The sequence below is a fragment of the Numida meleagris genome, chromosome 3 (assembly GCF_002078875.1).
Source record: "Numida meleagris isolate 19003 breed g44 Domestic line chromosome 3, NumMel1.0, whole genome shotgun sequence".
Lineage (NCBI taxonomy): Eukaryota > Metazoa > Chordata > Aves > Galliformes > Numididae > Numida > Numida meleagris.
The window spans coordinates 88,344,448-88,363,485 of NC_034411.1; the positions used below are offsets into that span (position 1 = coordinate 88,344,448).

General features: G+C 36.5%; 1 protein-coding gene across 1 annotated transcript in view; it reads right to left on the reverse strand.

Moving 5' to 3' along the window:
* Positions 1-19,038, reverse strand: part of TINAG (tubulointerstitial nephritis antigen) — a 49,909-nt gene that overhangs the window by 14,999 nt on the left and 15,872 nt on the right. Inside the window, exons 6-10 of the mRNA XM_021392902.1 lie at positions 17,671-17,794; positions 15,570-15,720; positions 6,841-7,021; positions 6,326-6,371; positions 2,070-2,175 (exon numbers count right to left, since the gene is read on the reverse strand). Coding sequence (XP_021248577.1) covers positions 2,070-2,175; positions 6,326-6,371; positions 6,841-7,021; positions 15,570-15,720; positions 17,671-17,794 — 608 coding nt within the window. The remainder of the gene's footprint in view (positions 1-2,069; positions 2,176-6,325; positions 6,372-6,840; positions 7,022-15,569; positions 15,721-17,670; positions 17,795-19,038) is intronic.

The window sequence follows — 19,038 nt, forward strand, 5'->3', positions numbered from 1 at the left end:
CACCTACCACCAATATTTCCTGCTAAATCATGTCCCACAGTACAACATCTAAAAGTTTCTTGAACACCTCCAGGGTCAGTGACTCCAACACCTCCTAAGGTCTTCCCTGAGCCTCTTCATCTCCAAACTGAAAAATCCCAGCTCCCTCAAATGCTTCTAATAAGGTCTGTGCTCCAGACTCCTCCTCAGTTGGACCAGATGACCTTCAAACGTCCTTTCCAACTCAAACGATTCTACGATTCTATGATAAGTTTAAGCACACTAGGTCTTGGGCTCAAACAGTCTTCAAGCTGTCAAAACTGGATCCAATTTTACAGTTAAACACCTCTGCAAATATTTCATGTGGCATAGTCCCAATAGTCAGAACACTTATACATTAGATGGTGGAAAGATGGGTAATTCTTTACATGGTGGGATCCATCAGATAGTTCAGCAATATTCAACAAAAATTAGTAAGTAAATGTATTTCCCACATATTAAACTCCTAATCAGTCTGAGGTTTCATTGCCTTCTATTTTCTTCTTTTTCATTCACTTTTTTGCTCATGTCCTTTGGCTTTCTTCCTACTCAGTGTTTTGCACAGACTGGTCCGTGCGATCCTGTGAGACTACTGCAGGTCTAAGTCAAGGTTTCCAGTTTTTTGATCATAAATGGCTCCTTGCCTAAGTGCTATTTTTTCTCTGCACATCCTATTGGTTACCATTTAAATCAGCAGCCACGTCAGCACATTAATAGTCCTCATCCCTTGCTCCTCAGCCATCATGTTGTTCCCGTGTACAATTCTGGCCTAATCACTCTCCCCTGTGATGAAATTCACTAAGCTAGACAACATATTTTTCTTTGAGGGAATAGTTATTACCACCCTACACTTGCACCAAGCATAGGAATCCCAGCATCTGCGCTTACAGCCCCGTAGAGGCTAATCCCTGCAGTACAAATTTTAATGTTTAATTTTATTGATTTCTCTTTCAGATATACCTTAAATACAATACATATATGTATACCAAACATACAGGCATAAACATATTTTCCTAATGCAGTCTGTTTTCCAAAGTCCCTGCCAGTGTCTCTCTTTCATGGCTTCATAACACTCACTTCAGGAGCTTTTCCTCTATTAGCCTCTGAGTCAGGACTTTTTGCAACTGCATAGGCTCAAGGCTGATCCTGCTTAAGCCTGCTGCTTCTCACTGCTGCTGTGCCACTAGCAGACACGCTCTTGTAATTCCTAGTCAGCAGTTTCCACAACCATAAGCATTTCCATGCCCTTTGCAAGGATATCTATATCACAGATACAATAGGCAATTTATTTCACTACACTTTTTTCTTGAAGTATCATGTTGGAGATATTCTCAGCAATCTTTCTTGCTCAGGACTGTATTGTTATTTATTTGATATTCTACATCACCTACAAAATATTTGTTTGAGACTTATCTTCAGCCATTTGTTTGTGTAACTATTCCTTCAGTGATTTATTAAGTGCAGCCTTGCATATTCCCTCCATGCCAGAGAAAAAAGCCTCTGATGTGTTCCATAACTCAAGTGCTTGCATTGTTAGATACTTGTCATCTTTTGGCACTGTTCTGCATTTGAGGGGAAATCAACTGATGTATTATTCATATTCTTCTGCAATAGTTTCAGACCTGGGTGTGTACTTCTTGTGCATCCCAGATAAAACCAGCAGCACTCCAGCAGCAGTTGACTTCTGTATGGGGTGTGGAGAGCCCAGACTGCTGTGTAAGTATAACTGTGCTGGTTAATTAGGAGGCCACCCGCAACATTTATGTTTCAGCTTGAATTCTGCTTGGTGGCATGTTCATTTCAGTTCTGTTCATAACATCTATCTTTTAATTCTTAGAGCGAATATCAGAGTAGATTAAAAGGCCATGGAACTACAGCTTTTTCCAATGACTTCTAAATTCTCAGATAGGAAAAAGTAGAACAGACAGAATCTTACTCTGGGAGGTAACAACGCTACATCTCTGCAACAAAGCCATGAGGTTCCAAACTAAGCAGTAATATTCCCCTGTTTTCAAGAGTAGCAGGGAAAAAAAGAGTAAATGAATACTTACCCAAGGAGTTTCACTGAGTGAGTTTTCCATTTGGATCCTGCTTCGTAGGAGTGTCTATAGATTCCTTCTTTGTAAAGGAAAAAATCTTCATACACTTTCATTACAGCTAAAAAAAAAAAAAAAGAAAATATAGGAAAAATCATCACAGTCAGCAAATATTGCTTGTACTCTCGTTTGCTCCTTGAATTTTAGCAGTGAGATTTTGTGTGTGGGACTGCATGAGTGTACTTTGTAATTACAATAAATTCACTAATTACTCAGAAGTTCCCTCCTGTGAGTAAACCAAGGGAAATATTCCACATCTCTCAAAATTCTCTTGTCAAATTAGTTGGCTTTCCCTGTCCTGGAAACTCTCTCTGACAGATTCATTTCAATAAAGTATGAAGAAATATCTTCTCCTATAGGCTTATGCAAGTTTTCTCAGTTCTGTACAAATGCAGTCCAGTAAGACAAATCTCCTCAGTTCTGACCAGTACCTGCATAGTCAAGAGAAGTATTTAACAGCCAACGTATATGCATGTATATAGCATCCTATGAAATATGGCAGAGTGGTAAACATTTGCAAATTTATTTTTTTTTTTAACTCATACAGAGTTCATTGGGTAGACTGGAATCTCCTTATGGAAAAATAGATTTTCTGTGTCTTTAGTCATTCTGACTTTCAGATGAAAATACTGTAAAACTGTGGATCAAAATACTGCGTATCAATAGCAATATAAGGCCAACAAGCTGATGAGCTGTAAATTTAGTGCAAGAGAATGAATATTACTATCTGCACTTTACATCTTTTCATTGGAATATCACTTGCTTCAATTTTAAGGAAAATATTTTTAGTTTCTTTTCCATTTTGTTTTGCTATGTTAGTACCATTTGTTTTGTTACTTGCTGGGCTACAAGATTCAGAGAAAATATTTTCCAGCTTACATTACCTAAATAGATGTGTAAACATAAGCTTAATTTCAGACTACATTTAGCTTATGATTTTAGCACACTTAGCTTGCCACACTGCCTGAAACATGAGAATTAATGAAACCCAGTTTCTTAAAGTCTTGGGCCTCAGGAATCCAGTAAAGTACATGTTTCAATGACAATTTTTATGTGGTCGGAGCATTAGAACATTTGTGCCTTGTATAGATCTGCAGTATCAAGTAAGGCGAGCTCATGATGCAGTTTTTTATTCATCTGGCATGTTCTCAAATTACTTTCCCCTACTCTAATATTGTCATAAACTTGAAGGAAATTAATTGTCTTTATGACCTCTTGGCCTCTATCAAACTGGCTGGAAACAGAAAACATTTGCAAATTTTAGGAGACAGAAAAATGGGAGGAAAAAGAACAGCTCAATACATGGTCATTTATATAGGTCTCATTTATCCAGGAAACCTGGCTGAAAATATTCATTGTTAATAAGGTCTATCATATCCAAAATATATGCAGATAGCAACATGCAGAGAATAAGCAACCATGATGATAAGTGTCAAGAACTGGGGAGAGCTTTATCAGTTAAATAAGAAAAATAAATTTAATGAATAGTGCCACAGCTTCTGCCAGAGCTATCTGCAGAATGAGAACTTGCAGTTATTGATAGCAACAGACCAAGTGGAAAATAGCACAAACTTTACTCTTGGCTTCTAGCTGCAAGGTCAGGACTCGACAAGAGTTCCCTGCAAAGGTTTACCCCTTCCTCTCCCAGGCTTGCCAGTTTATAGATCTAGGAACTCCTGTGGATATTCCTGAACCAATATATCAAAGTCCATTTGTTCAATTTTAGTAAACAATTTATCTTTATCAGCACCTCTAAATCAAAAGTATGTTCTTGGCTCTTTGAAGAACTATCACACCTATCACACTGAAATGAAATACAACATTTTAAATATATTTGAAAAATAACTTCAGTCTACATGGGAAAATTTCAACTGATTTTGTATTATACGTACATATATAGAATATGTATGTATTCTGTGCATGTAGATCTGTATAATTAAATATATATTTGTATATGTATATATATTTATGTGTACCTATTGAAAAAACCCTGCATATTTAGCAGGAGCTGTGTACATGAAGTGTAGAGAGAAAGGTGATAATTCAAAGTCAAGCACTGAGATATTTTTATTTTTTCAGGGACCTTGTCCTGATATGGACTGTGACTTGGAAGAGATCACACTTTTCCAGCCAGCTGTGTGCCATCCCACATCAAAGCAACCATGCATTTTCCAAAATGAAAGGATTAATTATTAATGAATTGGAAGAGGCAGTAATTTTCATGTCTTACTGTAGCTTATGCATAAACTACCTCAGTCATGCTGAGCTGTCAGATCCTTGCATAAACACAGCAGATTATAAGATTCGTTCCACTATGGATTCCTCTGAACACAATTCTTAAATTAGAATCCATGTATCTTAAATACACGAAGATACAAAACTGAAAAATGTAGTTGCTACCAAAGGAAATAAAAGTGTAGCACTGTACATTAATGTAGCATAGTGTTTTCTCCAGATTTGTGGCAGCATACGTAACGTTCCTTTATTTCCAAGATCATGATAAGTGAAATTGCAAATTTTCAAAACTTGTTATTGCTGAATATTTCATGTATTGCCAACAATGTGTTTTTAGCTTCTCTTTTGGCTGAGACTGGCTAACATTACAGAAGAAAATCTTATCCTATGTCAGCACTGTAAACATAGGAGCATGTCATAAACTCCATTAAATAAAAATTGTGGGCAGTATTTGATTGTCTATTTGAAATTTTTCAAAGCATTAGTAAAAGCACATTGTTTATTTCAAAACTGATTTTAAAAGAAACTAGTGTTTCATCATTTCCACCTGAAACTGCCAATTGCTCCATTCTGTACCACATAAAACAACGTTTGCCAGAGAGAGTGTCATTCAAACCTGAAAGCTGTATAGGCTAAAGTTTTTAATTATATTCCTACACCTACTTTTTCAGAATTGTTAAAAATATATGTATCCTTCATAATGTTGAATGTGCACAAAAATCCAAAACTATTCATCATTAAACTAGATGATTTTCTTGAAAATCTTGAATATTATCCAGCTATTAAATATTACTTATTACATTAGATAAGATTGGTCATAAGTACTTTGTAAGATCTTGATGAATGACAAGTGAAGGAAAATGGAAAATCATTTTCAGTAGCTGAAGATCACTTTCAGGATGTTCTGAAAAAAAAATGGATGATATTGTTTTAAAGTTAGAATCATGTTCTGATTGCATTTGTATTATGGGAAGATAGAATAAGAACAGTGACAAACTATTAGATCATAAGAGCGACTCATTTAAGGATCTCATTATAACACAAAGAAAGTACAGAAAGGAATCATACTCATTTGTAGAAGCTCTCAGATTCCTGCTCTTCTTGAGATCTAGATTTTATTTTTCACATACAACATTGCCTTAACATGACACTTCTGCTGAAAACATATTGACATTCCAAAAGTGATATGAATTATTGTGTGATGAAAACTTAACAAATGTATGAATCTAGATTATTTTATGTGGAAGATTTGGTATGGATAGATTAATATAGCAAACTATGTGTACGCATTTGGGGAAGGGAATATTAGAGAGTGGTCTGAAATTCTGTCTCAGGATTCAAACTGTTTCCTTTTCTCAAAATAAATGGAAATACTGTGTTCAATTCTAGACAAAATTCAGTGTGGGAAAGAATGTTTTCCTTGAGCAAACAAAGTTGGGCAGAAGAAGACGAATAGTACTGATCTTGAAGTTGAGTTTCAAATTGCAGCTGCTCACATAAAGACCTTGGAGAAGTAATTTCAACACCATGATGCACTGAAATGAATTATATCTAATCATGTATTTTTCAGTAATGAATTGGAGGCCATTATAATTCATTATATAACTCAAGTCAGTGGAAATACGAAAGTCCCCTGGTTTTGCATTGATCATCCAACCAGAACAGATGGACATCCAGCACAACGCCCTTTCCCCATCCCCAGATGCTGAGAGCACCATCTGTGGCTGCAACTAATCTAGCTAAACAACTCTTTTTCATTCCCTCACATCTTGCTGAAGTATCTGTATTTCCCTAGGAGATCCCACTCCTTGCACACCCAAAATTACACCAATGCTGGAGTCCCTGGGTGAACTACCGCATGTATGTCTGCTTTATTCACCATAGAAAGCAAATTATGATTTCTAATATTTAGCTACAAGGTCATTGTACACTAATTACTTCAATGACAATATTAACATATTTCAAACTTACTGTACCTTGCACAGGTCCTTTGGCCATGATTTCTTCCATTATATCAGTTTCCTGAGAGAAAGAAAGAGCAGCAGCAGAGAAGGTAAGGGAAGAAAATACATTATTTTAAATAGCATAAACCACATACCAATTTATCACCATATGCATGCATTGTATATATACATATATATGTATATGGTATAAAATATACCACTTTACTTGTATTTCTGCTAAAGCATACTTGGTTTACCGAATGAGAAAAACTTTCAAGAATATGTTTAAGAAGAAAGAATGCACATTTATGACTGCATAATTTCTTTTCTATCATTAATTTCTTAAGAACCACAGCAGCATCTCTTTGAAGAGATAAAATGAGAAACTACAAAAAATATAATCCCTTCTGTCAAGACAAGTGCAATAAAAAGGAAAACTCTCCTTCTAATTATTCGAGTAAAGTGCAAATATTTCCATATACCAAATTATTTTCAAGCCCCAAAGGACAAAATATAAATGATAGGATGTGTGCACAGCATGAACTTACTTTTGAGGAGACCCTGTAGTGAGAGCCGCAGCGATATAACCGATTGGAATCTTCCAAAGCATTGGGACAAGGCCCATTTGTGTGGTTTTTTCCATATTCACTGGACACATAACAGTGATTTTCACTTGGTGAATCCAGGTGATGCTTCCAAAATGATGGATAGCAGGCATAGGATACGACCCTGTTCAATTAAAAATAGATAAAATAAGATATTTTTAACATTTATTTCAAGTTCATAACTATTTTACCACTGTAAGTTTACAGAGGCGTTCATTCTTCAAATATATGAATGTCTGATAAACCACAACAAAGCTACACTTAACGAAAATGGCTTGTGAAATGTGTATATTTGCAGCAGAAAAATTTTAAGTGAAATTAATCATTTTCTAGTTTTAGCTATATTTTCCACAGGAATGCTGCTGAGAAGTTACAGGTCTTTTTATTTCTCTCAGCTAAGAAAGTCTCTGACCTATATTTTTCTCACAAAATAAAGAGAAAATTTGCTCACTTTTCATTATGAACTTCTCTTGACAGAAAAATCCTCCTTTTTTGTTTAAAGATTTGGGTAAATGCTGACAAATGAGTGAATTTGATGATTCTTCCAAAGAGAGCCACAGTGCTTAGCAATTAATACTAATAGCTTAATTCACACTAGCAAAATCCTTCTGGAAAGAATGCACCTCCTTAAAAGAGAAACAAATGGGAGATAAGTACAAGTGAGAGCAAAGAACTGAGATTTTGGTAATTCAATGAGCGCTCCAGCTGTAGAGAAGTACTAGGAAAAGCACTTAGACATAGCCTGGTGACTGTGTTGATTATCATGATTCACGGGAGAAATAAAATTCTCTGTAGTGATGCTGGCAGGAGGGACTTTTCCTATAACAAAATACATGACAGAGAAAGGGTAAAACTCAATAGGCTTCAGAGTGGTGGAATTGCAATTTTATCATTTTACTGTTTTGCAACAACTTTCAGGCATTTATGCTTACAAAGAAGATGTGAATATGGTTAAGGAATTGCCTTATATGTAGGATTTATTTTCCCAGCATGTGAGAAAATTTCATCTTGGCATCTTGGCAGTTTCAAACAAGGCTGAACTCAGGAAGTATACTCTGATATAGAGCAAGTTAGGAACCAGAGAAGGATAGGGTATTGCCTGGGAGAGAAGGTAAACCAAAACAATAAAAAGAGGTAGACTTAAAGGCTTGTGAATGTGTGGCATCCAATATTCAGAAAAGGTTGGTGACCATCCTGGGAGGAGTAGGCCACAGGGTTTCTTCTGTAGGACCCTGGTTATTGACAGCAGGATCTTCTCAAGGACACTAAAATGACAGACAACACCATAACAGCTCTATGTGTCTGGTCTCTGCAGATCCTGAAGACCATCCTAGCTACTTCTTAGAAAAGTATCCCAAAACCTTTTCCAAATGCAGAGATTGCACTCACACATACAGTAAGTAAATTTTTCACACCACTCATTATAAATCCGTGTCAGTTATTTTGATTCCAAGGTTTTAGGGTTTATTTATAGAAAATAAGACTCATTTTTAACAATTTTAAATGAAATTATATATTCTACAAAACCTGTATTTTGAAAATACTAAGTCTAGTCATCACTGGGCAGCTTTTATTGTTGTCAACGGTTTACGGGCGTTAGGCCCGATTCCGTGACAAAGGGGACGGGGGACCCAAGGGCCCACGTCCCGGGTAAAGGGGAAAGGGGAAAAGGGTAGGGAGATGGCCCTGAGAGCAAAGAACAGCGGCAACAATCTGAGGAGAAACAAACTAATTTACTAAATAAAATATCGGAATGCAAAACAACACACTATAATACAATATAATTACAATTTAAGCTGATAAATCCAACACAGAGAGAGAGAATGTCCCAAAATCAAGGTAGGCCTTACTCTACTACCGACGATAAGACGGCTGGAGAGCGAGGTGCTGCCAAGACGAGAGACGGCGGAAAAAAAAAAAAGGACGAGGTCTCGTGATCTGCAAGTTTTTACACTGCGAGCTTCTATCTTTTCCCTCCGGCTGGAAATGGTAACAGAGGAGCAAAGTACCGTGGGGACTGTAGTAGTCCTTCTCTTCTGAGGACTAGGTATGTCCACTACATGATGTTATGATGTGGAATACCAATAACCGAAAATCACAAAACCATGACAATTGTAATAAAGATTTCAAAATAATTAAAATTAACTCATTGCAAGAATCTTGGAGGAAATATTCAGTAGCAAATAAGTGAAACTAATTTATTGTTCTAAAGTAATCAAAGACAAATCTTTGAATAGCAAAGAGAACTTCCTCCAGATGATAGTTCTCTAGCCTCAGGATTCATAGACTCAAAGGCATTTAGCACTGATGCTGTCAAAGGAGTGACTGTGGAGGAGCTGCAATAAATCACCTGAGATTTAAACACATGCTAATTTTGGATGTGAAAATCTCCAAAGTGCTAAATCAAAGTAGCTTTGAAGAACAGGATAAGAGCCATCCTTACATCCAAGAATAGAGAGGGGTATTGAAAATAAGCAGTTTCAAGAAACGGTAAGGAGAGGTTTTAATTCTTTACCTTGGCAACACATCAAAACCTTAATTACAATTAACTGTTTCTTCACACAGTAAGTTTCATTATTTTAAATTGCTTATTCTGAATTGTTCAACCATTTTGACTGTTTGGCTAACTGAACATCCTTTTTCCTTCAATAAATTGAAGCAAATAAAGAATATGCTTAAAATGCATTTGAAAACAATCTGAAATATAAAAAACACAGTAAAAACACACTGAACCTTCCACTAATTATTTTATAATTTTCATATTTTAGGTCCTTCTAGTTTTCTACATTACAATGCTAGATGTTTCTAAAACAATATACACATTTCTGTGATGATGCCACAAATGCATATCAGAAGGGCTCTTCTAAAGAATGGATACAAAAAGCACGATAACACTATTTGACAGAGCAAATTCTCAGCCAAAGAACACTATTTTTTCAACAGAGTCATCACTACTAGCTGTGCATTTTCACCAGCAGTGAACAAAAGCCCACATTTCCCGCTTGTAAAGGTCTGCACCAGCGGAGGTGATGCACTGTCATTGCCGCCACTGCTGAAACACACCATCCACCTCCTCACGGTGCTACATCCACTATTTGGTCTCCATAAACATTCAGCAAACACCAATGAACATCAATGGGTGCGATTTTTTCCGCATGAAATAATTCAGTGACACATCATTGCTTAATATGCACTTCCGTGTCAGATACCGTTGTGCCACACTGCCCCTCTGCTGCCATCTGTTGCACAGCAACAAAATCGAACAGGATATTGGTGGGAAGGTTGAACCTCTACTGCCATACCACCAACATCTGCCTCTGACATTGTGGACAACACAATAAAATAAGAGGCATTATTTTCAGAGCAGCCCTCATATTTTAGTAGCTCGCCAGTTACATTGAACTTGCTGAATCTGAAGAAGAACAAACTCTATATCCAGGCAGTTTGAAGGATAATTAGAATTGTCTTTGTTTACTTATCCATCAGGATTTTTATGAGATTAGCACACGTGTGCTTCAACTTCTCCTGGTATTTTCCCATTAAGCCTTTGTTAGTAGAACAATTGACTCTGAGGAGAATGTCTTTCTTCTTCGCAAATTATTTCTTCCCAAAGTAGACCAACACTTCCAGGAACTGCAAGAAGCAGCAACTCTGCCTGCATGAAAAGGAACTGTCCATCTAAAGGTAGTTAGGCTGATATTGTTAAGACCTTCAGTCTACTCACTGACAAACCCTTTCAATCCCTTCCAAAATATCTGAAGATAGTCTGTATTCCCAGACTTCAACTCAAGAATGATAGGTATTTAGGCCACGTATACATGGGCTGTTATTGCTTGTTACAAAATTGATTATGTATTATTTCTATTGCTGGGTAGAAATAACAGCTTGTTTTGTATACGTGTGCATATATATATAATGTATCTATATATTTATATATACATAATCTGCTCATACATGCTGAAGGAAGCACAACAGTAAACCCCAAAATCATTTAAGAGAAAGCAAGAGAGAAAGCCTTGCCTTAGGATTAATAGAAGAAAAACAGAAAGAAGTGTTAATGTGTTTACATGCAAATTTATGTAAGCATATATGTAAATAATAGAACTAAAAGCAAGCAATATCCTCTGAGAAGCAGCATAAACCTGTGTTGTTTTGAGGCATTCTTGGTAAATTCATCTTAAGTCCTGCTTGAATGTTCAGCTTTATCAAAACCTTTCTTTTCTTTGTGTTTATATGTATGACTGAGAGATCATGACATCATTTAGAATATTAGATTTTGTTACCAGCAAGTTGGCCAAACCTAGTAACAATCATACCCTTATCATGCAACTGCTAAGAGCCCAAGAAATGAAGAAGATCAGATCCTGATTATAAGCAGTATTTGCATTCAAGTGTATAACCTTCTAATTCCTGAAAATAAAATATTTATTTCCATTCATTAAGACTGTAAGTTGTAATTTCCAGCATCACATTTAAAAAACAATGTTTTCAAACCAAATTGACTCCTCACAAATTGTGGCTTGTAATTGAGATGCTTAAAATTAATTAGAATAAAGATATATTCTTTAATTAATGGAGAAAGACAGAGAGAAAAGAAGAGAGTTAGACAGCAGTTCGGCTACTCATATAGCAGTTTTCACTGTTAACTGGATGTTCAGTTTTTATGAAAGTTCTCCTTATCAAGCTTTATGAAAGTCTTCCATTGACTTCACTGGGATAGTTTAGACCAGCACTCTGTTTTCCTGAAAATCTATCAGAAATTGGAGATAAGCACACTTCAGAAATCAGAAAACCAGAAACTCTAAAACAGCACTGAACACCTGCTGTGAAAATTTACAACCCCACATTGAAAATCAATGTGCTTTCTGTCTATTGCAGGCTATGGAGATAATGAAAAAAGAATTGATTGCCATATACAGGCTCATAAAATAAAAGTTACCTGAAAGTGTGAGGAAGCAAGCACCATTTCTCAGGACTCATTCAAACTACACTTCAGACTTTCATCCCATACATTTCCAATTTTTTGTAGTGAAAATAAAGGATTGTAGGCTTTAGCAAGAAAAATGATTTAGCGATCTGCATTAGTGAACCAAAACGTATATTTTTGGTTGGGTTTTTAGATAAGTATGATATCATTTGCTCTTGGGGCTAGAAGGACCCTTGCCCAGACCCTTTATAGCCATTCTTGTGTTCCTCCAGTACCTGTCCTCACTCTTTGGATTTTTCCTTAAGGTGGAATCCAAAAGGAACTTTTTTATTTTGTGGCTGGAACTGCAGGAGGAGGGAAATATCCTTTGACCTTGAGGAACACAAATCAGGATTTAGAAATGTTGTTTATAAAAATGGGTAAGTAGAAATATTTTCAGGTTTGGTACTTTGATGGTGAATTGATAATTGGGGATAAATATTGGCAGGGAAACATCTGTAAGAGTGCAGTGATGCTGTATGTGTAGGAGCTGCTCCAGAGCAACAAGAAAGATGTGTGATGGACTGAGAAGATGGCTGTGGACTGTAGAGATTTCTCAGATATCTAGAGAACCTTCAAATGTTTGCCCTGCAAATTGGTTACTCAGACAGTTGGCTGAATACTCTGGTGAATACCTTGAGATGTCAGGCAAATGAGCAACAATGCACATCCTTTGAAGTCTGGAGTATAGATACAGCTGGGTAAATGAAGTGCTTCATACATCTTCAGCATGCCTTCCTTTCTTTATTGAAGGAAACTAACTGTTGTATGCCTAAACTGCCTCTGGAGAACACTGTGTCACTAACCAGATTGCTTTAGGTAAAAATAATTTAGCTTCCTGGTATAGGAAGAAATTTATTCTTATGGGGTCATGTTGGATATATCCATACCAAACTAACAGACAGGGAGAACAGAATCCCAGAAAGCTACTCTATTTCTGCATTCCCTTTAAAAACAGCTAGCTCCAAATGCTGTGGAGACAATAGTGATTGAAATGAATTTTTTACCTTATTTACACCAGTAAATCTCGTGTTCTTATTCTTAACATGGTAGACAAACAACTCTCGCAAGAGTTATATTTACTCTGTTAAGAGCATGAGCTACAGATTAGAGGGACCCTGCTCAGTTTCTTAAAATGTAAAGCCGTAACTAATTTCTTCATTAACGAAACCTTTGTCTTTACTTAAATGAGGTGCCAAGAGGTCTTTACCAAGGTGAAGTTCTTTACTTCCCACTGTAATCACTTACCTAGAGGGTCTTCCACTTAAAAAAAATTTCAAAACTAGTTCAATGTTTAAGCCCTGGAATCCTCATCAGGTCAAAAATAGTTCACCTTTCTCATACAGTTGAGGACAAACAGAATGATTGCTTTATGTACTCAACGTCTGTGTGAATGACAGTGCTTTGGTCTTCACCTGGATCCCCTGGCTACCATGACAACTATGACGTACGATGCAGCTCATCTGACATTCTCCTGATCTGTTCATGGATTGTTTGCTTGTTTATAAACTAAAATTAAAAGTTGACAGACAGCAAACCTGAGATCTCTCTGCCTACAAATATGAGGTAAATGAAAGAAGAGATTAAGTGATAGAATACATGAAAGTGATGGGAAGTAGATTATTGTATGGAGCAGGAAGCAAAAAAATAAGTTTTACAATGTGAGAAACAGCTGAATTATAGAATATGAGAAACATCTGACCAGTTACAGAGTATATAAAATCCAGTTATTCCAAATCCATCTAGAAGCCGTTTCCAGGCACATTAAGGTCAAGGACTTGATTGGGAACAGACAGCACGGATTCAAAAGGGCAAATCATACGTCCCCATGATGAGGTGGCCAGAGGAAGTAATCTGGCTACAATGACATGACTAGCTCCACTGAGAATAAGAAAAGCATAGGATGTAATTTACCTTGACTTTTGCAACACTTTCAGCAATTTCTAGATCAAGCTGTGAGAGAGCGGGGCTGGATGAGTTGATTACAAAGTTAAAAACTAAACTGGACTGTCCTGATATAGGTTCTACAGTTAAAGTGACTAGTAGCTCTTCACTAGTGACATTCCCTACCTTAATACTGTGTCATTTATTAAGAGCCTTGACAGTGGGTCATAAAGCATGCTCGGTAAATCTGTGGAGGATGCCAGACTGTTGGTGAGTGGTCAGTATTGTGGAGGACAGGGCTCACTCATAGGGACACTGAGAAGACAGAGAAAGGAGCTGACAGAAATTTCATGAAGCTTAACGAAGACACATATCCTACTGTTGAGCCAAAACTGCCCATGCTGCGGTGTCGTGTACAAAGTTTCACAGGAAAGGGCCGGCAGCTTCAGGTTGAATGTGCGGTAGCAGTGGACCCTCTCAAGAAAAGTGGACACACAGTACTGGTTTGTGCTAGCAAGAGCATAGCCAAGACATTGGCTTGTGGTTATTGTGGAAAAGTGGTTATTCCCCTCAAACTGTCACTTGTAGGCTTACATCTGGAATGTTGTGTTCAGTTATGGAATCCACAATAAAGATAATGACAAGCTGGGCAAGTAAAGGGCCACAAAGTCGCTTAAGGCACTGAAGCATGTGATATACAAGGAGAAGCTGAGGGAGATTAATTTTTTCAGCCCAGAGAAGGCTAAACAGTGTTCTAAGTACTGTATTCATCTACATAAGGAGAGATAACAGAGGAAACAGAACAGGACTCTTCTTTGCAAAATACAGCTGAAATGTACCAGTGAGAAGTTTTGCCAAGGAAGATACTGATTAGATAAAATAAATTTTAAATAAGCTCTTTGCTACAACAATGAGCAAACAGAGAGTCAGTGCAAGAAAGGCTATGGAACATCCATCCTTGGAGAGTCTCAAAACATGATAGGGGACTTGGCCATAAGAAACCTGATCTAATTTCAAAATTACTCATACTTTGAGCAGGTGGCCTCCACAATCTCATTTCAAACTAAGCTATTGTGTGATTCTATACAGTATTACTTGTCATTTCAACAAGATTTGAACTGTTAATTTAGGGTTTGTGTATTGTTAATTTTGAGAAGTCCAACTTGAAGGAAGAAAGATTCATATACAGTCCTTGCTACAGTGTTGCCTTTTGGCACAATCTTGAGATAACATGATTAAAATTTGTTTTATTTGAAGACAATATTTGAACATTTTGAATATTTAAAATATTGTCTTATGCAACTGGTTGTTTAACATGAAGAGAATGTATCCCAAACACAATACAAGTTTTGAGTGCATTTATGATATTTTCCTACACACAAAAAGAAGAATTTTCTTGTGTTTCTTGCAGTTAGAGAGGTTACCATCATGGCAAAATCGAGATATAATGAAGACTGGAGAAAGGGAGCTAGACAGTTGAATAGTTTTTGATGCAAGAGCTCCTACCTCATTCAAAATAGGCTTCACCTACTTCTTTGGAAATGCTTCCCAGTTCCTGGACTTCACTAAGGTATTTTAAAGAAGATGTACATCACAGTGTGATTGTCCCAATGTCATGGTTTTATGATTTTCAGTTATTGGTACTCCACATCATAACATCATGTAGTGATGTAGTGATTCACCCAAAGAGGTGAATACAGGTAATCTGATCTAAGACAGAGCTAAATCTTTCCATCACTAAAGATCAGAAATCATCATTGTAACACATGTAACTTCAGTGACTGGTTCAAGTTAAGATAAACTGAACACACAAAATATTTACCCATGCGTTTCCAAATATCTCCAAGCACCATCAATACTGCCACCATTACATCCATGTTGATTCCTGGTATCACAAGAGATCAAGTTCTGAACAGAAAGGTTGTCTGTGATTTGACCATCAGAATGAATTGTTATTCTATCTGCTGCAACACCTGTTTTGAAAGAAATTGTGCTATCAAAATGAAGTAATTACTTAGTGGTTATTGTGAAAGAGTGACTAAAATACGTCAGTATTTTCTGTCTGTGTAGATATTTTTACAAAACAATTGGGATAAGAGTTGTAAAATTGTAATGCACCATAAGCAACTTAACTGTAATATTATAAATTAATTGATATACCAGTATATATCTAAATATCAAATGAGATATTTACATGATTTCATATTATAATTTCTATATTTGTACTTGTGTATTCATCTATAGTTAACTTCAGCAGAAGATATTAGGGCTGCTCTAAAAATAATGCCTCCCATTTTATTATATTGGTCCACAACATCAGAGGCGGATTTTGGTGCTATGGCAGTAGAGGTTGAACCTTCCTACCAATATTCAATTACATTTTGTAGCCATGTGACAGATGGCAGCAGAGGGACAGTCTGACACAATGTTGTCTGACATGGAAGTGCATATGAAGCAATGGTGTAGCATTTAATTTCTCCATGTAGAAAAAATTGCACTCATTGATGTTCACGGACATTTGCTGAATGTTTATGGAGACCAAACAGTGAGCACAGTGAGGTGGTGGGTGGTGCGATTCAGCAGTGGCAATAGCAACGTGAAAGATAAGCCACGTTCTGGATGGCCACGCGCAAATGTCACACCACAAAATAAAGAGTGTCTCAATCAGCTCATCCGCACAAATTGGCTACTGGTGGTGACTATATTGAAAAACATTCTTTTGTAGCTGAGAATTTGCTCTAGCAAATAGTGTTACTGTACTTTTTATATCTGTTATAGTTTCCATGGAAATAAATAGGAGACATTACTTTTGGAGCAAACTACATACAAATGCTCCCCACCACTCTGCAGCTGAATTTCTGAATCCCTTTTCTTTCTTTTCTACATCCCTTCCTTTATATGAGGAGGAAAGAAAAACAAAATAGAAAGAAAATACAGATTGGAAGTGCGTAGGTTTTTCAGTGGAAAAAATATTTGGAATTACTTATACTAAGGTATAATGTGGGATTTACATAAAATTCTCTTTCTGAGATAGACTGAACCACAGATGTCTGAACTAAATCAGTCATGATTCTAACACTTACATATTTATTCATGTGTTAAAGACAGATTAACTAAATTGTAAGTGAAATTAAGACACTTCTTCCTTATGTTGTGATTTAAAGCAGCAGAAACCTGCATCTATAATGACCTGTTGATCAGACCAAGTCATAAAGTTTGACTGCATAAATTTTTTCCCTCTACCTTTGGATGTCTTAATATGTACTGAGATTTATTGCTACATAAGAAAAATCAACCAAACTGATGACTAAAATTTCTTTGAAAAAGTAATGCAAACACTCGTGTCCACTTCTCATAAAACCAGAGGTTTTGTCACATGAGGTTGAATTGCATTACTGACATTGCTTTATTTACAGAATTGGAAAATAGGTTTTTTTCCACAAATACCTGAGAAATTTCAGGGTTTTCTTCTCACAAAATCATTGAAAAGTTTACACTTGATTACTTGAGTAGCAAGTGTTAGACAATGGCAAATGCACAGGTACATAAGTGTATATATATAAAATGACATCTACTTGTTTTAAAGATTCAAATCAAGCATGCTTGCTGTGCAAGCAAAGAATGCAGATCAGTAAGAGTCACTTCACTTTTAATAATAAACTGCAGTAGTCAATTCATTCCTACATCCTGTCACAAAAAATCTCCATATGATACAAAAACTTATGAAAAACAAAAGAAAATCTCAACAGCTTAAATTGGGACATCTTAGAAAGAAAAGTATAGCAATTTTAATTGTTGCTCTTTACTAATAAAAACTGAACAGAAAGCTGAAATTACTTCATTAGTAATCATTATAGGTTTTCATTATACATGTAATTAAGGTAATATTCTTGAAAGGATGAAAAAAAAAAAAAGAATATTACTTGCAGTTGAAAATGCCCAGGATGCTCCACAGTTTCGCTGGTCCAAAGGATCATGAATCCAGTCAGGCCATGCGTAGGTGGCTGCAAAAAACTCAGGAAATTTTTCTTCTGGCAGTGAGCTCCCCTAAAACGAAATGTAGTAGATGCATTATCTGCTTCATTTCCTAACTTAGTCTATTTTTGTTTTACCCTATTTTTGTTTTAAACATTGGTAATGTTTGAATTGAGGAAACCTCAAGCGTTGGCAGCTGTGACTTACCAAGCATTCACGTGGTGGTTGCCCTGAGAGCTGGAGGCTTTCTGGCACTCCACCAGCTGTGCTGGAAAGCTGAGCTCCACAGCTGCCAACCTGAGTAACCTGTCCAGTTTTTATCTGATTTTTATCTCAAGCAACATTTCCCTATGAAACATGTCAGTTATGACCCAGCTGACATTTTTGGAAGGAAAAACATTCTGCTGCAAACAGTAATGAAGTTAGGAACCTTTTACCCTATTTATCTTGACATGCTTTCCACCTGGCTGGAAATAGGAAATTCTAGTTACCGGTGGGGAATCAGTAGAGGGTAAATTCATTGATTCACCTTTTACACAGAGGTTTTTCCATTTCCAGCGCTTATTCTCATTCCAGAATGAAAACCATTGATTTTCTTTCTGCTTTGCAATCTGGTGTTGAGTTGATATGAATTCATGACCTGATCAGTAAAACTGTTTGAACAGTCATTTTTGGCATACTTATCTCTCTGTCTTAATTTATGTCCTCCAAGCATTGCACAAATACTCACATATGCAGGAGCCATCTGGTACAACTGCTAATAATCTGCTCTGCGTTTGACATGACAAAAAACAATAAACAATTAAAAACAGTGGGGTAACTTTATGGACAGGTTGCTTATGCTGCACAGGGAAATAGGAATGGCCATACAGCAACGTTGGTCCATCCAGTCTAGAAATTTGTCTCAAACAATTGCTCATAGCAACGATTCCAGAGGAAAACACAACATACAAAATATGAGATTTTTCTCCCAAGCAAAACACTCCCTGATATTTTTTTGCTACTACCAAGTTCATACATGGAAACAAAGGCTTTCATCCTGTTAAAAATCCTTCATTTTATTTTGGTTTACTTATCGTTGGTCTTCTAATTCTGAATGTCCTTGCTGCACCATTATTCTAAATTGCCTGTGTGGCTTACAAGACAAAGTGCCTATTCCTTAGATGATTTAAATATTTGAGCCCAGTTCTTTCAAGCTCATTCAGGACTACATGGGAAACTAAACTTTACGACTTTGGCTGTGATCATTTTTTTTTTTTTTTATCATTTTCTGTCATGCACTGGGAAAAAGCAACATCTTCATCCAGCCTTTATAT